The sequence below is a fragment of the Excalfactoria chinensis genome, chromosome 11, assembly GCF_039878825.1.
Source record: "Excalfactoria chinensis isolate bCotChi1 chromosome 11, bCotChi1.hap2, whole genome shotgun sequence".
NCBI lineage: Eukaryota > Metazoa > Chordata > Aves > Galliformes > Phasianidae > Excalfactoria > Excalfactoria chinensis.
In genome coordinates, this window is record NC_092835.1 from 16,555,354 (window position 1) to 16,579,434 (window position 24,081).

Genomic DNA, 24,081 nt, shown 5'->3' on the forward strand with positions numbered 1-24,081 from the left:
AATAACTGAATCATTGAATGGTTGGGTCAGAAGAGACCTCAAAGTCCATCCAGTTCCAACCCCTGCCATGAGATGGCTGTCCCCCACCAGACCAGGTTGCCCAGGGCTCCATCCATGGCCTTGGGCACCATCAGAGGACTCCACACACTCATGGTTTCTCAGAAAAATATGAACTATTCAGTAGATGTCCAGAGCTCCCAGTTCATTGCACTACAGTGCAGTAATGCCAATAGAAAAGACATGGAATGGAGCAAGACTGAAACACGGACCACAGGGCAAAGTCTGGGAGTGAAAGCTGTGACAGAGCCCTAGCAAACCACAGCCTAGAAATGATGAATGATTCCCCATTAAGTCTCACACACCCACAGGGACTGATAGACATCCCAGCTGCCAGCTCTGCCCTTCCCAGGAGCAGCTCCAAACAAGCTGTGACACCAGCTCCAGTCCTGTGTCATATTCTCCTACAGGACAAGGGCAGCAGCACCCTCAGCAAGACCGAAAGCAATGCCAAACAGGGCTGCCAAAAACAAAGCAGGGAGTGACAGAGGCTCTAGAGTTAACTGCCAGGATTCCCCTGCTGACTCCTTCCAGTAAGGAACAGTAATACGTAAGACAAGTAATACGTTGTCCAGTGCTAAATCTGGACCGAACACAACAATAAGTGCATTAAATCTGTCAGCCTTATCAAATCACCATGGCCATCCTAAAAAAACAAGTCAGTTTCCTCTGAGAACGCCCTGTATTTGTTGTAAGATGTGTGACACTAATTATATGCCTGACCCTTAGTTATTTATTAACCAAACAACCTCACCATCATAAGCACCATCATGGTAAGGGTGTGCAGGTTGGCAAATTTCAGCCACCCTTCTGGAATTCCATGCCATTCTCAATTCCAATACTTGCAGGTCAAAGCCCCACTGATCTAAACAGCACCTCCCTGTCAGAAGACATGTGGCATTCTCTCTTGTTACCAGCAGAGTGGGCAATAACTCATCACACGCCCGTTATCAATACATCCTCTGCCTTTTCTCCAATATTTGCTGCAAACTTGGACTGTTCTGCACCATTAATGATTTACTACCGCCACCTAGTAATAAGTCCATGGCATTACAATCAATTCTTGGCTTCCTCTCACTCCAGAGCATCTTCCTTTACAGTCCTAACACTTCAAAAGGGCTGAATGAGGCTTCCCAGATGACTTCCCCACACTTAACTCTGCAGTTCCTCTTGACAGTCCAACCTTTGTACTGCCCTCACTGAAGTATTTCCAGCTGTGACCCAGCAGGCAGAGATGAGATTTGATCTTTAGCTATTCTTCAAAAGAACAGCTATATGGGATATTGGGGTCAACCTAGACAGGGCTCCTGTTCAACATGTGGTTGCCTGTGAGACAGCACAACACAGGACATGAAGCATCATGCTCTTATCGAACATATCCCAGCTGTGTGCAGCACAGACACCAGAACCGGATGGAGAATCTATTTAGTTAGTGCTCCTCAAAGGATTTTCTTCCTATGGATTTCCCCAGAGGAGCACACGGCGGTGAGTTCTACAGCATGACTGCAAGCTGTGTGAATCCAGCCTCCTCCTCTTTGGATTTGGTACCTTGCAGTTCTTGCACTGCCAAAGATGGCAAACCATGTACTCAGCCCCCAGAATACACACCGTTGTATAGGCTTCTACATAATCACACATTTGCCTTTTTAGCTCTTCTCTGCTTTTCCAACCATCATCATCTGGACCTTTCCCAGGTTTACAGCATTGCTTTCCACAATGGAGATGCAGGTGCACCACAGACAAGGGGAGCGGGCTGCAGTTGTTTTCTGTACTGGCCCCATGTGAGTTAATCCCAGCATTTTCCCCTTTCTAATCCTTTCTACCACTGATGTTTCCATGAAGCCTGTTTTTTTCTGTGTAGCCCTTTCATCGTGTAGCCTAAAGGGTCACGCCGAGTCCTAACTGCATCATCTCTCCTGCCTGTCAAGGGACCATGCTGTTCTGTGCTGACCCTCACCTGTCACTGTGCCCACCCCTGCAGGGCCATCTCTCACGGCCCATCTCCAGCACCTTTCACCTTGCTGCCCATAGCAGCTCAGTGTCTATGGCACAGACACTGCCTCCTTGATGCTCCATCACTCCTTCCAAGCCATTTCTGACCACTCTTGGCAGTTCTGCCAAGCCCAACCCTATGGCCACCACCTTCAGCACAAGAAACCATTCACCCCATTCCCTTCCTCACTTTTAAACAATTCAGAATCCCCATTGGCACATCCCCCCTCAGTCTGCTCAGCCTCCACACCTCACCAAGGGAACTCCTTAGAAGCCTTCTGGACTTTCAAGACAAAGACAGCAACCCAATGGCCACATCCATGTGCCCTTGTGCACACCAGACACTGAGGTTCTCACACTCTTTGCTCTCTGACCCTTCCGAAGCCCTGAACAAGAGATGTAACACTTCTGTATGCACAAGTCATTGAATAGTCATGCTAGCTGCTGTTTCACGAAGCTCCTCCTGAATAAAACAGATGGAACAGTCTTTTCCTCTAAGAAACCACCTCAGGTTTCACATACTGAAAAGAAACCAAAGCGAGGCAGCCTTCTTACATGACATGTAGCCTGGGCAAAAGCCCAGCTCTGCAAGACTAGCAGATGCTTTAACCTGCACAACTCATGCACTGCCCTTTATATCAGGATTCAAATCAGAGAGCTCTCTATCACCATTGGCTTATCTTGATCAAAATCACCATTTGCTGTTCCAGAGCCACGTGCCTTGCACAGAGACAGTGAAGACAGACGGGACGGCCATCCATGCAAAGGCACTGCTGTGTGGGAACTAATGTACCATGGTACAGCTATATCTAGTTCTTCCATAAAGTAGATCAGGGACACCCAAAGGTCCTTACACAGGACTCCAAAATGTAGTGAGCTGGTGTGGCTGGCAGGCTCAGCCAGCACAGCTGTTAAGGCTGGCTATTAGGAACAATTTCTTCTTGGAAAGAGTGGTGATGCAGTGGCACAGCTGCCCAGGGAACGGAGTCCCCATCCCTAGAGGTGTCCCAGAGCCGTGGGGATGTGGCACTGAGGGACGTGGTGGTGATGGGTCAACAGCTGGACTTGCTGGTCTTTTCCAACCTTAATGATTCCACGCTCATAGCTCAGAACTGAAACACACAGCAAGAGGCCAAATGTACGTCACAGGGACAAAACAGTGATGAATGTTTTAATGTAAATGACCAAGAGCAATGTTTTAATCATCCCTTTGCTGACCAGATCCTCCTTCCACACAGAGTGCAGAGAGGAATGCAAACTGATGACGATCCCCTGTGCATCAAGCTTTGAACATGCCAGACTGGCCAGTGGGCACAAAAAATACTGGGAAGGCAACATTCATGGGCATCTGTGCTGAGCTCTCCTCTGACGCCGTGCCAAAGGGCAGGACTGCAAGGCCTAGTAATCATGGAAAAATGGCTGTTTCAATAAGGCACGCTTTGACACCCCTACCTCCCTCTGCTCTGCCATTTGTCATAGTTAAAAGGACTGCAGTCAGACAGGCTGACTTCACCACTCACACGTGGACTTCATAACAGAGGAGAAACATGTTCCACGAGGTTTATGCCACACATTCATGGTGCAGAAGCTGCTGCAAAGGGCAGGGCCTTAAAGAGATTCCCCAGCAACCTGACCAGCCATCAGGAAACCTGAGACATCTTAGGAGGTAAGTGATGCTGGTGAAATACACACTTGGCCACATGAAGAAAAGACAGGAGTTCCTCAGAGAAGCTGAAATGAGATGTGTGAACAGAGGGGTTGTGTCCTCAGTGCTCTCTGTAAAGCTGGAGGCTGGTTCTTCAGGACAGACTTGGGTGACTGTTCTGCACAGAACCCCTGCAGCATTTATACCTTTCCAAATGTTACCTGCACCTATTTTCTTTCTTTGCAGCTGGGGCAGACAAGAACTTATGCCAACACACTGAAATAAACCAAACAAAATAACGTCAGCAAGACTTAATGAATATAAACACAGCAGAAAGAGGAGCACAAATCTTGCTTGGGGAGTGGAGCCAGCTACAAAGCCTGACTGCAGACCACCTTGCAGTGTAGTTTCACTGCGCCAGTGATGTGCCTTTGCTGTCTGTTAGCCCATGCCAGAAAAGCATCGTTTTGCCACTAGCAAAGGGAAGGTTGTGCTCCTGCAGCATTGGAAGTTAAAAGCTTCAAGAAGAGCCTGTTGCCCCCAAGAAGCATCTGTGGTGCTGCAGGATCTCAGCTGCAGTTCAGTTTCACAACCTTCACGCCATGCCTTACAAAGTTGCATAAACACAGATGCTTGGGTGAGACCAATAGCGCAGCTTTGTTTTCCTTCATTCAACCATGCTTAAGAATCAAAGCAACTGTTACTGTTGCAACACAAACCTTGTGCTTCAGAATCCTGACAGCTAAAATATTTGCTCAGAAGCCACGGCAACTTGTGCTATAGATATGGGGTGGTGGGGACAGAGCATGCGTGGTCCTGGCCTGGTGCAGTCACAACACCAGGATGGGAGCAGAGAGGTCAGCAGAGTGGTCAGCATCCAAGCATCCTCTTGGCAGAACTTCCATCTGCCCAGAAAAAGTCAGGGGGAAAAACAACCCCCAAACCTACTTACCTTGGGGCACAAAGAAATGATGAAGCCCAAGCTAGTAACACCCCAACTTTTTATCCACGCAACTCCTTTCACATAACAGCTTCCACTTCTGCAAGGCAGCCAAATGACTTCAAATGCAGACACTACAAACACTTCACCCCAATGAGGACAAACTTCTCCAGGCAGTGATTGTACACAGTCAGGTCCACTGCATACAGTCCTTACAGAGCAACACTGGGTGATGCTTATCAGAGACTGCCTGGCTTTTGGCAGGGCTGGCTGCAGGTTTGGCTCAGGGACTATTCTATGGTTTTAAATACAGTATTTTCACTTGAAATTGAGAGAGAGACAAAGATTGGAGCAAATCTTAATGGCAGAAAGTCTGTGGCAAGAATCCAAAGGGGAAAAATAAGAGAGAAAACACAACACCTACCCCACATCAACTGGGAGCACCAAGGAAAGGACAAAAGATCAAATAGAGCCTAAGACAGGCAGGCAAAAAAGTCTGCATGGAAGTCTTGCAACAAAATGCGAATGCTAACAAACTGTTCCATCCATCACACTGTACCTAAGCACAAAGTAACACTGTACATTTCCCTTTTTAACATAATTGACCTTGCACGGCAATTTATAGACCGGATCCTCGACTCCTACCATTTGGCAGCCACTAGATGTTAACTAAGCTTCAAAACAACATCAAACCACGGCTGATGCTTAATTATATAAATTGACACTACCCATTGACTCATAGAGAGAAGAAAACAAAACCAGCAGCCTCTGGATGACTGCAACATGGGCCATACCTAATCAACAAGAATGTTCTGTTCCACCTGCCCCACAGACCTGCTAATGAATCTACTGCACTATGACTCGGCACGCAGCTCACCACAGAGCACAGGAACCCAGATCAAATCCTACTTCCTTAAATGAATAAAGATGGCAAGTCCTTCTGACTTACAAGTTTGATGGCTCAGAGAGCTGCAATAGATCGAACGCCTTTCGCCAGCATCAAAACATGATCTAGTCTTCCCTATGCCAGAGAGGGCCAAGGCATACCACAAGCCATTTACTGCCTCGTAAAGAACAGCATAATTAAAGTGCAATTACAAAACAGGTTGGTTTATCTACAAAGGCAGGGCCCAAAAAGCTCTCTAGTACTATCACTGTGTGCTGCATCCACTGAGCTCCCTGGCACTGCAATGGGAGGCGAGGTGGAAGCACATGGGTCAGGTTAACCTAACAAAAGGTTAGGAGTTTTGCCACTGATTTATGAAGTGGCAGGGGTAAAGAACAAGCTGGATACAACAGCTTTTATCACGTACATAGGCTTCAAATGTCATCACACTACATTATTCGTATTTGTGTTTATATGCTGACCTATATCTGATGGGCAGGAGCACCTTTATAAAATAGTACGATGCCTTCAGAAAAAGTAATGTGCGTGGTTAATGCACAGTGATGGGCTAAGCAGGCTGGATGGGGCTCTGAGCACCTGATGGAGCTGAGGGTGTCCCTGTTGATTGCAGGGGGTTGGACCAGATGGCCTTCAAGGATCATCTTCCAATTCAAACCCTCCTATGAGTCCACATTGAAAAGCCATTTACAGAGACCCTGAGGCAGAGCAAGTAAACGATTCAGTCAAAAAACAACATCAGAGCTGAGTGGGGAATGCAGGCAGGTAGCACTCCGTTACCATTACATCATCCCCTAAAAAGGTATCTAGAGAGAGAAGAAAATAACAAACAGGAACGTTTATGCAAACACAAAACTTTACCGAGTGGGACTTCTCCCAGAAGAGCGGCACTTCATGATGGCAAGAGCTGAAATAAACCCTTCTAGATCAAGAAACTGAGATTCCTTAAGTATCTTCCACATCAATTAATGTAAAGTAATAAGGTTTTCAGAGGAGGACTGTATTTATTCACCCATCTGAGGTTGCAGGGAAATCTAGCTTTGTGATGATATTATCTTCCATCTGAGAGGCCCATATAATAAGCACAGCCACTATAAAGGCCTTTTTATCTATAAAACCATCAGCACTGGTTACAAAGGGCTGATAATATATTTAATGGCTTAAAAACAACTACAGCAAATGAAAAGAGCAGGTCGTTAACATTAACATTACAGGTCACAATTATAATGTAAATGGTGTCTGCACTGCTAGACAGTGAGTACTGCTGCTAAGAGCATCTGGGTGTTGGAATGAGGTGGTCTTGGAGGCCTTCTCTTCCAACTCATAGCCATGCTGTGATTCTATGAGAAGCTCAGCTTTCTGTCTGCCTCCTCACCCCCAAACCGAAGCCCTTTGTGCCCAAAAGTCAACCCGAATACAAAGATCAGATCAAAAAGGGAGGGGCAGGAAAGAAAAAGAAGTGGAACAGCACCACTGTATAATGCTGAGCCAATGGCTGGCAGCAGTTTTCCTGGCTGAACAGAGGGCAATCAATACAAGTAGAGACGAACAAAGGCAGGTCTAAAGGGGGAAAAGGGAGTAACTTCCTACAGACCTTATTTTCATGTAAATAGCTATCAAATGAAACGGGAGATTAAATCTAACCTAAATTCAGAAGGTTATTTACCCTCACCCTGCGGCTCAGGAGATGTTTCTGTTACACTCCTGCTCTGAACACAGCTGATAGGGAGGACGAAGCCATCACCGCCATGCTGTCACCCTGCAGCCACCGGAGCCCACTATCAGCTCCCTGCAGAAGGCTGGTGTTTAAAACACATCCCACCTAGACAAGCTATATGCAAGATAACCTGGTCATGGGGCACACCGACTGCATAGAGCACAGAAAGGCTGGGTGAGGCTGCTACCGTGCAAGGACAGCCATAAGGAGGACATAAATGGCACACAGGTTCCTTTTGAGGGGCTGCTCTCCTAATTAATGGCAACAAAAGTTGAGCACGTTTGCCTATATATATCTATATCTATATATATATACATATGCATATATATTTAAAGAGCAAGATAATAATAAAGATGCAGTTTTAAGCAGCTGTGTACTTCTCAACCATCCCTGGATAACCAGCAATAGGATGAGGGGTGATGACCTCAAGCTGCACCTTGGGCAGGTTCAGGTTGGATGTTGGGAACAACTTCTTCTCCAAATGAGCAGTGATGCACTGGAATGGGCTGCCCAGGGAAGGAGGGGAGTCACCCCCCTGGGGGTGTCCCAGAGCTGTAGGGATGTGGCACTGAGGGACGTGGGCAGTGGGCACAGGGGGGTGGGCTGGGGTTGGGCTTGGGGATCTGAGAGGCCTTGTCCAAACACAATGATTCGGGTTCTGTGACACATGAAAAATCAATGGGAATAAGATGTGGAAGAGAACTTCCAGTTCTTCTGGATGTAGAAGGGAGCTGGGGATGGGATATGCATTTGCTATGAGTTCATTCATCAAAGCCATTTCAATATTCAAGCAGTCATTTGCATGGAAGTTCAGATGTCCTCGATGTGCCGATCAAGATCATGGAATCACAGAACTATTGAATGGCAGACTGTAAAGCAAGCAAGCTTATGCAGGATGAAGAGAATAAGAGAGCAATTAGATGGAGCCTGGCAAACCTCAATGGGTAGTGGATAGCTAAATCCATAAGCATGATATGCAGAGCATCTTTTTAAATAAAATAACAATAATTTTAAAAGGACCATGGTTATGAGAAAGAATAACCTTCTGAAAGGGTGCTTATTGACTTGCAGAGAGTAGCAGCAGAAAGAACAGATGAGGATAAGGCTGAATGTGGCTACCATCCAGTAATAGGAGGATGCCTACCTCCTATTACTCAGCCTGGATGGTGTGCAATAACTGTGATCCTGGAGAGCATCTTTCAGCTCAGGTTAGAAGAAAGAATGGCAGCACAGCTGGAGATGTAAATCAAAGCACAGCACGTGGTGACCACCAGGACATTCACTTCCCAAATACACCCCAGTTCCAGCACAAGTCTAACTAACTCAGGCAAACTGAAGAGGGCTGTAACTTACAAAGACCAGACCTCTCCGCAACGCGTATATTTTCTTGACAGCATTTGTTTCATATCCAGCACCGTTTTAAGCCATACAATAGTTTTCACTGGTCTGGATGAGATCCTTCCAAAAATTCCCCGCGTACAAGAGGATTGCTAACTCCAGAGTGGAACTGACACACTGACCCACTTTGCTTTCATTTCTTCCATTACACAGTACCAAAACTTGCAATTTCTAAGCGTACCGACCAACCCCTTAAGATGCTGAAGGCAAATCATAGAATCATAGAATCATAGAATTACTCAGGTTGGAAAAGACCTTGAAGATCATCAAGTCCAACCGCAGCCTAACCAGTAGCCTATCTCTTAAAAAAAAAACAACCACAAAACAATACCACAACAACAAACCTCTTCTAAATCATATCCCTGAGTACCACATCCAAGCGGCTCTTAAACACATCCAGGGATGGCGATTCAACCACCTCCTTGGGGAGCCCATTCCAGTACCTAACCACCCTTTCTGTAAAGAAGTTCTTTCTAATATCCAACCTAAACTTGCCCTGGCGCAACTTGAGGCCATTTCCCCTCGTCCTGTCACAAGTCAGTAGTGAGAAGAGACCTGCCCCACTCTCACTGTAAGAACCTTTCAGGTACTGGCAGACGGCAATAAGGTCTCCCCTCAGCCTCCTCTTCCTCAGACTAAACAGCCCCAGCTTCCTTAGTCTCTCCTCATAGGGCTGATTCTCCAAGCCCTTCACGAGCCTCGTTGCCCTTCTCTGGACCTGCTCCAGTACCTCCATGTCCTTCTTGTGCTGAGGTGCCCAAAACTGGACACAGTACTCGAGGTGAGGCCTCACCAAAGCTGAGTACAGGGGCAGGATGACTTCCTTAGTCCTGCTCACCACACCATTCCTGATACAAGCCAGGATGCCATTGGCCTTCTTGGCCACCTGTGCACACTGCTGGCTCATATTCAGCCGACTGTCCATCAGCACACCAAGGTCCCTTTCCGTCTGGGAGCTTTCCAGCCACACCTCCCCAAGCCTGTAGGGTTGCCTGGGGTTGTTATGACCAAAATGCAGGACCCGACACTTGGCCCTGTTGAAACTCATTCCATTAACCTTGGCCCATCGATCAAGTCTATCCAGGTCTCTCTGTAGTGCCCTTCTCCCCTCAGGCAGATCAACACTCCCTCCCAGCTTAGTGTCGTCTGCGAACTTACTGAGGGTGCACTCAATCCCCTCATCCAAATCATCAATGAAGATGTTAAACAGAAGCGGCCCAAGCACCGAGCCCTGGGGGACGCCACTTGTGACCGGCCGCCAACTGGATTCCACTCCATTGACCACAACTCTCTGGGCCCGGCCATCCAACCAGTTCTTCACCCAGCGGAGCGTGCACCCATCCAAACCACGGGCAGCCAGCTTCTCTACCAGAATGTTATGGGGGACAGTGTCAAAGGCCTTACTGAAGTCCAGGTAGACCACGTCGACAGCCTTTCCCTCATCTACTAAGCGGGTCACCTTGTCATAGAATGAGATCAGGTTAGTCAGGCAGGATCTACCATTCATAAACCCATGCTGACTAGGCCCGATCCCATGGCTGACCTTTAGTTTGTCCATGATGATACCTGAGATTATCCTTTCCATAACCTTCCCAGGCACCGAGGTGAGACTGATGGGCCTGTAGCTGCCAGGATCATCTTTCCGGCCCTTTTTGAAGATAGGCGTCACATTTGCCAGTCTCCAATCCACCGGGACATCCCCAGTCAGCCAAGACTGCTGAAAAATTATGGACAGTGGTTTGGCGACCACATCCGCCAACTCCCTCAGAACTCTAGGGTGCAACCCATCCGGCCCCATGGACTTATTACTCTTCCAGGTCAAAACCTAGTTAAGTTAGCAGCAAAAAGTGATGCTTTCGGAGCAGTTCTCAAGCTACTCTGCCTTCTCAGCTCCTACAACCACCACCATGAACTTGAAAGGCAGAGGCAGACAAAGCAAAGAGCTGCAGGCAGGCAGCCAGGCTTAACCCAGCCCCAATGCCAGCCTGCAGCAGGACGTGCCTTCTGAAAACCCATCTGCAATGAGCTGGGCAGCTGTGTACCTTTAATTAAAGCCTTCTGCACACATCTTAGGTGAAAGTAGTATTTGTTGCTATCGAAAGTAATCTCAGCCCGCTGTTACCCACTCATTGCTTCACAATAAAGCTTCACAGAGGAGCTGTTTCAACACGCACTACCTGCGTGATCAACTGGGACACAGAACACATCCAAGTTAATAATAACCCTAAAACCAAGCAGTGCCCCCCACGCTGTATTATTAACCCAATTACGCGGTTCAGTTCTCCTGCAGCCCCACAAACTGGTCTGCTAGCATAAATGAGAGGGTGCTGGAGAGGGACTGGCACAGGCAGCCTAAGGAACTTGTATGTATGTGAGACCTTGGGGTGTTTCCAGGAGTCATTCTGGGGGAACACACATCTGTTTGCTATTTACTACAACCCTACATAGGCTCCTGAACTTGACACGCCGATGTTCCTTAACTCAGTACAGACAAAATGATCATCCTCCTCTGTAATTTATGTGCTAAGCGATGGCTTTATGATCCCTTATGTGTAGTACAGTTATCTATGTGTGAATCGCACAGAGAAACAACTAATAATTGAGCACTGCTCAGTCTGGATCTCAAATAATTATACTGAGAAGCCTGATCTGTTCACAGCCAGCAAGAGGAAAGGTTTAAATACAGAGCAGTAAGCCCAGCTAGGCCACAAACCCAACCTGCAGTGAGCAACTCCAGCAGGACACAGTATAGACAGCATTGCAGTTATCAACCCAACAGGGTAATCTGAGAGATGCTTATTGCCATAATATGTATGACACTGAACAAAGCTTTGGTTAAATTACTCCAGTAAACACTTCTATCTTAAAGCTCGATCAAAATACTCGAAGGTTTCTATGGTGCTCAGCAATGAAGAGGATTCAACAAAGCAGAAAAAAATAAGGAAAAGAGGTAAGAAAAAGGGAGTTGTAAGCAGTGATGACGTAAAAGCAAGTACTCAGAATCCTTCCAAGCGATCAGAAAACCTCCTTCAGCCATTCCGCAATAACCTGAGTAGTTTGGTGTAAGCTCTCCATGAAGAACCACCATGTGAAAACTGAACTTCCCCATGCTTCTTTACAGGATTAAACCTTCCTAATGGATAATAACTGAGGGGAGCAACAGATACCAGGTATGAGTACTTTATGTAAGAGACCAGCAACTCTTCCTGTACTGGAAACGGGGAGGAAGAGGCACATCTATGGACTGGAGCCAACAGGGCTGGGAAGAACATTGCAATCCAGGATGTGCTACTGACATTATATTTACTACAGAGACAATAAAGTCGGTTTTGTATAAGACTTTACTAAGACATCGTATGAAAATCCCACGCACCACTTTGGTCAGCTATTTTTAAAGACAGTTCTAGAAGAGCTTTGCAGCAGAACATACACCATAAGGTATTTTAAGACATCGCTTGATCAGCTGCATAAATCCTTAAATAAACTTAACAGAAATGACTTCTAAAGATAGCAAATCAAGCTGGGCATCCAAAATGCTGGTTTAGCCAGGAGGATTTGAAAGCACACTGAATCACTGCTTGCTTGCCATAAAACGTTCACATATTTAACCCCGCACTTTCAGGCTTTGGCTGGCTGCTCTAGAAGCCGAGAGGCTGGGTCCTTCTCATCCCATTTAACAACCAGGCCTCTCCCATCCCCTTCCCCATTTTCTGCTTAAGCTTTACAGGCTGTGAGAGCTTAGCAAGCATTTCCCATTGCCTTGTTTGCAGCATGGGTGAAGAGATGCTTCCTAGACTTGCTCTGAATTTTACTATTTTCTTTTACTGTAAGGACAAAGACTCTGGTGCGTGATGTATCCAGCAGATAGAGTTAATAAAAGATAAAACAGCTGTCACTAATCAAGAGAACATGATAAACAGGGGCAAGGCAAAGAGTCATGTATGCTTCATCTAGAGAGAAAACCACAAGTAGTGATAGAGGTCTTCAGGCTTACACCTACAAAGATGTAAGAAATCAATTGTTTTCCACCTCCACATGAGCTAAGAGCAATGCAGAGCCCCAGGGAAGAAGCCAACACTTCTTTCATCTCATAGGAAGGGACAGAAAAACAACAGACTCCTCCAATACTTCGTTCCCCTGCTTCATCTTCTCTGCTAACATGCAAGACTGTCTGAGAAGAAATAAAGAGCTGCCTACAAACATCAAGAGAAACCTATTGGCAAGGGAGGAGTGCAAAGGAAATGAGCTCCAAACGAAACCTAAATGAACAGCCCACTCATCAGGTTGGTGGCTTATGGAGGTGAAGTGATGGCTTTTGCAGAGAAAGGGGAACCAGGGAAGATTCCATTTGCAGTGCTCATTTTTATTTCAATTACATCTATGGAAAGAGGGCATCTATTTTGCTGAGCAAAGGCACAGGACAGCTGGACAAACTGCTTTGCTTGTTGCTGATCTGGCTTAGGGCATTACAACCCCAGAAACCAAATCTAGTACAAAGCAAGCTTCTGCACTCCAAATGATGCTGTTTTGACTGCACGCTAACTCAAGTCTATTAAACACCCTTGAATTTGAAAGCCTGTTTTTCTAATAAGGAGTCTGAATCAAGCAAGTAGTGAATAAGCCAAACAGCATCTTTCAATTATACAAATATGGTAAAAAAGTAATCAAAAGGTTTGAAAAAAGAAAGCAGTGGTGAGCAGCTCTCCAATCAAGAAGTGCAATACTGCACAGCAGAGCAAGTCAGTTACTGACCAGAGCAGTGAGGCCAACCTGATGACTGAACTTTCAGCCCAATGCTACCCCCATCAGCACCCGGCTGGGCCAAAACCAAAACAAACATGGCATGATGCACAAATGTCCTGAGTTGGAACCTGATATGGCACAAGTGTTTGTTTGCAGGAAGAGGAGTTTTGAGGCAGAAGCCAGGACTGATTTCCATACCAGGTTCTGGGCTCCTGAACCGTGACTTGTAATAGTCATGTCCTGCCTAGAGAAAGTTAATCTGTTAAAGCAGAAGTGAATTAAGAAAGTCTAAGGAGACGAACTTGGCAGGGTTTTCAGTCACAAAAAGCTAAAATTACACTTTGACAAGAAGCCAAGACTCCAAGCCTATCAGTTCTTTATGAGCTCTCGCTATGTGCTATAAAGGACCTGACAACAGCTAAGCATCACACGTTCCTAACATCAGTTATATGAGCAATATACTTTAAAAATGAAATAAGGCTCTTTCTCCCAAAGCCAGGAAGACAATTACTGAGCTGCAGTGCAGAACCATGCATTCATTCCATTTCATACAGACGGTGGGAGACTGATCTAACTGCACTTGCAGGATCCTAATCTGCCAGTGATCAAACAAACAACAGGTTCAGAGGATCACACCTGTACAGATCACTGCTAAATAAGCACTATCTGAAGTCTCAAGTTCACTTCCTGGTTCTGTTTTTCCCCCCCCCCTTACTCAAACAAAAGAATTCCATATTCCACATTCACTACACACGCTCTAGAAATAAGAGTTAGACACTCTGAGCTAAACATGCCACAAAACACCTGCTCTTGTAGCTCTTAGACTTTAAGGATGTTTCTCAGCAGTGCTTTGGTCAATTTTCAGTCCCCGAAGAGAAACAAACTGAAAGAGAAGATGCTGGCAAGGCTGTTCAAAAAAGTTCAGTTTCAGGACAACACACCTATGGAGACCAGGATTTATCCTTCCAGGTTAGTCTTTAAGGGTTATATGCAAACTGTTATAATCCTAGGATAAAGAGCCAGAGCCCAACAAGAAACTTGCAGGCCACACACATGACAACATCTTTCCGTGGTGCAAGCTAGGAGCCATATCTTGAACAGAACTTGTATCCTCCAAAGCCAAATAACTCCTCTCCCAAGCAGCCAAGCATCTCAACATTGGGAAGAGAAAACTCAAGCTTCATCCTATGCATGCACACAGCCTGCTTGGCTGGGGGGACACAGGCTGGGGAGAAGACAGACAGGAGCCTGAAAACTAAGAAATCTACCTGTTAATACAAGATCACCTTGATCTGCGTGTTCCCAACCTATGTGCAACCAAGTGCCACTTGAGGAAACTGGAAGTGTCCTGCCTTCCTCCTTCCCTGGTCAAGTTCTGAAGGAATAAAGACTCATGACTCTATTCTCCCTTCAGTGGTATAAGATCTAGATCTGATACAAACCATTAGCAAGTAGAGTCTTCAATAAGACACAAATTCTTCAGGGTATGGGTGTTGCTGAAACTGCCCTCCTAAAAACTGAGTTACCATAAAAGCATGGAATAACTTAAGGGAAGGGACCTTCGGAAGTCGCCTGGTTCAATTCCTGCTCAAAGCAGGTCTAATTCAATCAGGTTGGATGAGACCACGTCCATCTGAGTCCTAAATATCCCCAAGGCTGGAAGGTTAAACAACCTCTGTGTGCAGGTCAGAAATCACCAGGGAGAAGAAACAAAGGATGGTTGTGGCCATCGCAGACCAGCAGCTCTTTGGGCTCGTCTCTGGCAGTGGACTGGCATAAGACTATTTAACTAACCTAGAGCCTAAACTAAAAATATTATGGGAAAAAAAAAGGAAGCAACAATATTAACGGATCATACCACTGTGGCACATACTCCTACCTTTCTGGTTGGAGGGTGGAAAGAAGACAGTAGTGGCTGCGACAAGAAACTCCCAGATATAAGACACTCAATCATGACGTTTTATTAATAGAGACACACATTCATTGATTCACACATAGGAATTACTTTAAATGAACATTCAACACAGACTGCAAGTCAAAAAACACCTTTACGGTGACTTACCAGGAAGCCTGTTCATGTTGACCCCTTGAGCAGAAAGTCCTATTCCCATATACCTTCCAAAAAAGAATAAAAAGCACAGCATCAGTCAAGCTCAGAACGGCCAAATTTCCCACAGCCTGGGGGATAAACAACATAAGGAAATCATCTAAGGTAAGACTGTTGACTGCTGATTGTTGTTATTCCCCCCACGAAAACCATTTGCTACCCGTCGAACCCAAACCACATCTTTCATTTTATTGTCCAGTCAGCCGGCGCTGTCAGATCACTCCACAGCTCTTCCAAGTGAGCCTTTGTTTTTACAACTACTGTTAGTTTCATACCATCATCTCATTTCACTTCCAGGATATTCATTAATGCAGTAAACACCACAGGCTTAGTGCACATCCCTGCAGAGCATCTTCAGCCACGGGGATGACTGGGAGCAGAGGCCATTCATCCCTCTGCCCCATATCCTACCTATTAACTTATCTAACCATCCAGGCACGCAATATTATCCCCTATTTCCATTACTTTCCTTACAGATTTTTGGGGATGAACCTGGTCAAACACCATTTGCAAATGCAAGCAGATACATCTTCATCTACACATGCATTCAGCAGGTCAGTGAGGCCATTCTCCAAGGCTCCTTCCCCAATGGGTGATATTTATGCACGTACCCATTTTGTTTGTTCTATTTCTGTTAATTTGCACGGTCTGTAATTCCCTTAATATGCCCCGGAGCCACAGAAACAGCTGCTCTGCTCAGCTTATTTTTAACGAGCTTCCACGTTTTTAGGTTACTGAGTCTGAAATTAACAGCTGACTGTGTGGCTCTTGTTCGCGTACAGTTATCAATCTAAATAGGTTACAGCCAGTGTCCTACTCTTCTTTCACAGCACCAGCTTTCTTTCTTCCTGTGGTTTACTTGCTCCATAAAATACTAACCACGTCTAAAAATACTATTCCTGATTTGTGCCCCACAGTAACTTCAGTGGTCACAGGCATAGCTTGATGGTTGGACTACATGATTTGATTGGTCTTTCCAACCTTAAGGATCCCATGATTTCTTCAAGGCCTGTGGGTTAAGTCCCATGCAGCAACCACTTCCCATTCTTGCACTCACAGTCTCCACTACTACCCTGGTTGGCTCCAAAACACCCAACCAGCCACATCCTCAATAAGACATAGGGAGAAAATAAGATGGATCAGAACAACAAGAAGGAGATCACTTGCCAGTCACCATCACAGGCAATACAGATCCCACCCGAGGAAGACTTAGTTCAAGTTTTGTTGCCCTTCATCACCTTTCACTATCACAGGGACCGCAACCACCACCTCATACATTATTCAAGTCCTTTGTGAACTTGGTGCCTTCCAGGCACCTCACAGTACCCATCCCCCTTCAGTTACAAACCCTGATCACTGAGCTGTTAATTACCCAGTGCTTCACCTTTTCTTTTAGCTGATCCCTGTCCAACCTGGGTTACCTTCAGAGCAGACTGATGCGTGGTCAGCTTTCAACAAGGAGATTCTACTGCTGGAACTGCATGTTTGGATTGAAATTTGACAAATAGGGCCACGTCAACACCCAGCTACAACCAAGAAACACCAAGCCAGGTCCTCTAGCTCTAAGCACATGGAAAACTATGTTCATTACACAAGCACCAGGAAAGTGTTAGCTTTTGATAAAGGAAATAATGAGAAGGCCACTGAATCTAGAAAAAATCCCAATGGGCTTTGGCAGCAGTCGGTTCAGGAGCAAAAGGTTTGAACTTCCTGACAGCATTTAGGTCAAACTAATTTATCTTGGAAACTCTCCAGTTGCAGAGGACAGAATCCAGGACATTTGGCTCTATCTCCTATTTCTCATTAGGAAGGATAAAAAGAGATTTGTGAGGGTTTCCAAAATACCTTGGTTATCCATAATCACGTAGCAAAGCTGATATTCTCCATAGAAGTGCTAAAAGCCTGTCTACAAAAAGAAGAGCTCAGAGCACCCTGCTTGTTGAGACAGAACACCAGGTGCTCACAGTGGAGCTTGGGCACAGTGCATGGAGGACCAAACAAACACATCTTTTATTAATGGAGATCAATTGTTGGTGTCCATTCCCCTGTTTTGAGAACCCTTCTATACTCAAGGTGTCAGTAGGACTTTCCAGCACCAACAACTACCATTGAACCTGGAGAAAAAACTAAGTGGCACCCCAGGCAAAGTGTCACTGCTGGAACCCTGAGATGTTTTGGTTAAGGTCCTTCACCAGAAGATCTTAAGGAAGTTATTTTGGTATAAAATCACCACACAGACTACTAACCTCACAGATAAAAGACCATGATTAAGCAAAACACTTGCAGGAATGCCACAAAGTAAAGACGTCACATTACAGGCTCCAAACCTACAGCCTTGAGACTCAGGAAAGCCAAGAAAGAAAAGTATGGGGGAGAGTAGGGTGGGATGGTAACAGAACATGATTAAACTGCACAATAAAGAAGTATTCCAACCAACCATATCCTGAGCTGTATTACCCTGAGTCCCCATCTGTTGGAGCTCGAAGAGCATTTGCATGCCACTCTCAGACCGACTTCGGGTAGTCCTGTATAGAGCCAGGGGTGGGACGAGCTGATCCTTGTGGGCTCCTTCCTACTCTGAATGTTCTATGACTCCAAGGGGAGCTCTGACTGCTGTCTACAGAGGTAAAGGGCCTAGAAAAATACTGAATCTCTGCACTCAGAGAGGTTCAGAAACTTGACTGCATACTGTTCTGAAGAAACAGACCTAACTGACGTTGACACTGCTTTCAATGGGGATGAACTGGATCACCTACCAAGACCCTTTCCAGCCTAAATGATTTAGTGATACTTTAACTTCAAGACACTTTTGTCGACGGGCAGCAAACTCTTGGCTACAGAACATAATGCAGGATATCAAGCAAGCTGGGAGAAGACAGAACTTTGTGGCACACACATACATCACGAGCTGATCTGATCCCATCAACTGACCACAGCTTCCTCCCTGGTCATCACAGAGAATAAGTTACCCAGTTAAAAAACTAGTTCTTGTAGGATCTACAGAACAATCCTGAACTCTCAAACAAAGAACGCCATGACGACTCCTGCTGGACATACTGACACAAGGACTAGGGCTGATGGTGTCCCGACTTGAAGAAAAGCAACAAAGAAGGTTCTGCTCTGATGTAGAGAGCTCAAGGAGAAAAGGGACTTGAAAGCACTGTGAGAAAGAGAAAGCACCGTGTTATCCACTGGGATCTCCATTAAAAAAAAGACAGATTTCTTTTTCCCCTGAAATCAAAGTCCTTTTAAAGATCACGCTCTGCAGTTAATGGCTTAGCTATTTCATTCTTTACATCTCTTGAATGAAGACCAGATAACCTCTAATGACTTCTTCCTGTGCTTTATGGACAAATAACATCATTGTGGTATTAACTCATCAACAGAAGCCAAATCATCCTTTAAAAGCAGACTGAAGCAGACTGGCATTTGGAAGCCTCGAATCATTCCTCCCCAATGGACACATCTACAAAGTAATTTGTTTCTCTGTCATGGCCCTTCATAAGAAATATTCCTGAATCATCTCCTGGCCCTAAAGACTCTCTGTCTCACCTCCTGTACCTGATGTTTTGGGAAGGGAAATACATTCTTTAACATTTGACTTGGAGCCAAACATCCATCAGGTCCCTCTGGTCAACTCTACGGTGCTTTTACACTTTGAGTTTGTTCTTTGCATTTTTCTCATCTAACAAAACTCCAACCTTTGCAGAGTGTATTCCCTGTCTTCTCTCACCCTTGTGTTTAATTGTGTCAACTGTATTCACTGTTCATCTCGAGTCTCTCCAATAGCTCATACCCACTTACTCTGATCCTCCAAAAAGAAGCCTGCTTGAAGAGCCTCCATACCATCTGAAAGCATTTTACCTTTATGATTCCATCTTTTTAGTAACTTGCCTTAAAGAAGCTTCCTCAATTTACACAGCATTTGTTGTTTTGGAGGAACATGAAAGAATCTGGGGGCCTTTTTACAGTACCTCTCATAGGACATTAAACACGAGTATTTATGCTCAATGTTGCATAATGTTTTAAAAACCATTTTCTGCACTGCTCAGAGCATGAGTCACAAGTTCCATCCTCTCCTGAGCTCCCTGACTAACCTCTTCGAATCAGTCATTTCCAGCATCTAAAAATTCCGTCTCACACTCCTATGTGACACATGCGTGATCCATAACGAACAAACTACCCTAAAGCTGTGTTTGCAGCCTGACAGGCACAATATAGAAGGTTTCTCCCTAGAGCTGCAAGGTGATCTCTTGCTTTTCACCTCCTCCCTTCTTAAAGCATTGACAGATAATGCAGCATGTTTGTTAGCAGTTCCATTTTCTTATTCCTCCTGTGTCTGGAACCCTCTGCTGCTGCAGCTGCATTTTTCCTTGCTATGTAGCAGGCTTTGTTGTTTCAATCTCTTTCCAACTGTGCACACTTGCAACGAGGACCAGAGTCCACAGCTAACGTTACTCTCCAGCTGTATATTGCTTCAGAGGGCAGTGGGAAGTGCCACCTCTGCCTATTGCTCAGGCCCCAATGAGTTGTGATTCAGAGTTCAAGGTCCCAAATTGTTTGGACACACAGTAAAAGCACCATTAAGCCTGAACCATTCATAGCAGAGTGCTGGGCCCTGCCTCTGGCAGGCCTGAAAACACTCAGCAAGAACCTGTTGAGGAGCAGACGGCTTGGTTGCTCCAGCAGAATGACCCAGATTCACTGGTATCACAGCTGCAGCACTCTGATGGCGTCTCTCCTGTCCCCAGCTCTTGCTGGATAAGGACACAAAGCAGTCGTAGCACTGCACCATCACCATTATGGCTGCAATACTGAGCCAAGTGTTGGAAGCTAAGAAATAGCAACCATCAAACTCGGATGAAACAGGTCATTTCCCACTTTGCTCACCCTTCTTAGCTTTATTTTTTTCTATGCAGACCCATCCTCCCTCTTTTCAGCACTACAGCAAATCCCACTCACATAAACAAGGGCAAAACGTGCACAACAGCGTCTTTCCATTTTAGGACAAAAACAGCTTTAAATTAGGGTTGGAAACTTGTATTTTTCTAAAAAGAAAGTACTACTAAACCCTGAAGTTCTAAATTCAAGACTACACAACATCATGGAAATCATGGAATCATAGAAAGGCCTGGGTTGGAAGGGACCTGAAAGATCATCCAGCTCCACCAGCCAGCCAGGGCCAGGGTTGGCAGCCACTAGATAAGAGTGCCAGGAACCCATCAAGCATCCACAACAAAACATGAAGATGACCACAAGCCTTCCTGGTTCATAAGATGCTTCTCCTCACAGCTTAGAACAATCATTAAAATAAGACTGTAACGACTGTAGAACTGTACGCACAACTTACAGACAATATTAAATACGTCTTGTTCAGCTTGCTGGATATTAACTCCACAGCCCACAGATTATATCCAGAACTTCACACTGTCACATACTTGATTGCTAGTTATTATTTCAGAAGAGGCTAGCTAATTTGCTTTTCCCATCTCCTATCGATTAACACATCAGAAGTGATGGATTAAATGAGCTTTGAGCCCTTAAAAGAGAAAAATTCATCTCCAGCACTAAAAGCATCAGCTGCCTCCTGAACTACTTGTGGACAGACTCAGTATGGATGGGGCTGAGAGCACTGATGGAGCTGTGGGTGTCCCTGCTCACTGCAGGGAGTGGGACCAGGCAGTCTTTAAGGTCCCTTCCAACTTAAATGAACCTACCATTCTATGACTCTATTCATCCACTGCAGTCACTTTTTGAGGGATCCAATGAGCCTCTTAGGGGGTGCACAGCTGGTGAAGCACTGGTACAGCCGGACAGAATAAATGTAAGCAACAATAGCATCCACCTTCAAAAAGAGAACCTAGAACCACCTTCTCAGTAGCTGTTAGGATACTTCCACCTGCCCCCACACCAGTCAGAAGCTTCAAAACTGCTCCAACACTTATTCAGCAGATCAATTCCAAACAGAGCAGAAAGGCAGACAAAAATAAACGCAGACACATGCCAGTGATTCAACCAGGACAACAGTTTAGTTTCCCCTCATCAGCAACCCAGGCAGTTACCATAGCACCAAACTCCTTCCAACTTCCACCACACCTCAGCCCTGCCCTGTGCAAACCAATGGCTTTTTAGAAGTTAAATGGGCTCAACCAGCCAGGTTCATCAACACGTAATTAAAAAAATCATTTAATACAAAGCCCTCTCTGGAAGAGTGAAAGAAAAAGCCAAAGCAATGACTGTATTTCTACATCAGACAGTAGCTTTTACTGATACAAAAGGCCTCACTTTGATGTAGTGAGTTGGCCAAGAAGCATCACGAATTGCCACAGGCAGCAACACAAGTTGTCACGGCAGTGACAACATTTAACCCACCTTTAAAACAAACCATCTCCTAAGGAGGCTGCTCTTGGTGTTACACAGGGTTATGCTTTTGTACATCCATCCACTAACTCTAGAAGCAATGCTGATCCCTGTATCATAGCTCAGTAGGTCACTCTCCCACCTCAGTAGGAGTCTATCAGACAGCCCATGTCTGTGGTCAGAACTCTTAGCATATTGATTCAATACAGAATTTTAGCAGCAATCATACCATATAATTTTCATTCATTTTCTTAAATGGTTTTGACTTTGATACGTACAGTTTGGGTTATTCATAAGCTGATACATCATAATAATGAGTAACTTGAGTATTTCCCTAACCTTTGAGTTTTGCTGTATGTTAAGTCCCTTTTTAGCCAACTGCAGGCTCTCTTTGGATGCAGACCTGTGGCTCACTGCACACACACGCACACCACAGTGGCAAGTCTTGATCTGACCCACAACCAGCAGAGGCCAGGCATCGCGGCACAATTACTGTACAACCCTGCATTGCATCCCATTTACAGGACTTGCACCTTTCACACCTGCTGCACTCACCATCTCCTCCAACCTGTTCACTCCCACTTATCCTGACATTCACATCAGCTAATGGGCAGAGTATGGGGAAGGCTTATGCAGACTCAGGACCTGCTGCTTCGCTTTACTTAACTACAGGACTGTTCCTCCTCACTATCCACGCTGCACAGCCAAGCAAGCAGTGTTGCCTGGCACGCGGGCCTCAACATGGCAGAGGGGTGACAACCTCTTCCATGGCTTTGCACCCCCAGGGAAGCACAGACCCAGGCTGCATACAGCATCACTTCTCCTTCCATCACACCACCCACCCTTACCCATCTGACATGTCAGATAAAAGGCAATCAGTGCAAACAGAGAATCAGACATTGCCAAGCTACCCTTGGAATATGGCTGAGATGCAAGGAATTAACACAGTGCAGCGTTCTCTGCCAGAGGTCCCTGAATGATACGAGCTCTGTAACCAGTTTGGATTTAGCAAGCACTAGATTTTTTACATTGCCTTGAAGATTTGTGTACATCATTAAGAACGCTGTTGTTCTTGCCCACTGCCTTCTGGAACGATCATCCAAGGAAGATCATCCAATGCAACAAGCAGAATCCCAACCCTTAAATGTCACCTCCAAAGGCTGCAAGCCTGCCCTGAAGGCCTCACAGTCCCACACACAGCATCTCAAGGAGTCAGAGGCAAACAGCCCCCAGCAGCAGCACCCACCCATATGACAATTCTTCGAGCTAAAGGATGTTCCTCCAGCACAAGCACAACACATGGCCTGCCAAACAGTCAGTGTCAGAGTTCAGCAGCTGATCTAAAGCTGCTTCATGCAAACAACCCACAGAAGTGCTCAAGATCCAGCAGGAGGGCTAAGAACAAACCTGATCTTTGACAGCAAGTAACTAACACTGAAGTTCCAGCACCTGGATCTGTTTGGCTTCTCAAGTGCAGGAAGGAAGAGCACATGGGTAGTTTGAGGATGGGGAAGAACACAGCAACAACAGAATTCACATACACTTCTTATCTGTCAGTCTTAAGAATGCCAAGAGCCAAGATCATCTCTCTTGAATGCCTGGAGAGCACCCCGTGCTTAGGAGGCACTCCTATGCACAAAATAAATAAAGGTGAGTCAGGAGGAGGAAGAAAGCAATTAGTCCGTGACTGTAACTGGACCAAGGCAGGACGCTTTGGATGAAGAGAGGTCATTTCTTTATCTGGAAAGCTGCAAAAATTTCTCCAAGAAACCTGAAAGCAGCGCTCAACCCCAATGCTGCTTCTGATTCTTCCCTGAAAAGAAAGATATTACAGCCCTCCTTAGTGTTCTTCTTAATGCACTGCAAGGTACCATGTTGGGATGGTTTAACAATCCCAGCCTCTCCTCTTCTGAAGGCCTGTGAAGCTCAGCTGGAAGGAAGACAAGATTTACCCCATCTGAAAGTTGGGGAAAAGAAAGCAGGAAAACATGCCAGTTCAGCACTGCTTGGATCACAAGCTTGGAGCCCATTTACGGTGCCAAAACCACGCTGACACAGTAGTCACTCCTTACAGGGTGTCTCGTCTGTATGCTGAGACATACCGAGGCTCAAACTGAAGAACTGGAAATGCACAGATGTAAATTAACAAGTTCTGTAGGCCACGACTGCAGCAAAGTGGTAATGAACCAACAGTATCTCTGTCACGTGGCAGAAATCC

The 24,081-nt window shown here is 45.6% G+C and overlaps 1 protein-coding gene across 2 annotated transcripts in view; it reads right to left on the bottom strand.

Annotated features, from left to right (window-relative positions):
- The window catches only part of RANBP10 (RAN binding protein 10), a 52,954-nt gene that overhangs the window by 20,501 nt on the left and 8,372 nt on the right, over nt 1–24,081 (bottom strand). For both annotated transcript variants that reach the window (XM_072346680.1, XM_072346679.1), the window contains exon 3: nt 15,459–15,511. In XM_072346680.1, the coding sequence (XP_072202781.1) occupies nt 15,459–15,511 (53 nt within the window). The remainder of the gene's footprint in view (nt 1–15,458; nt 15,512–24,081) is intronic.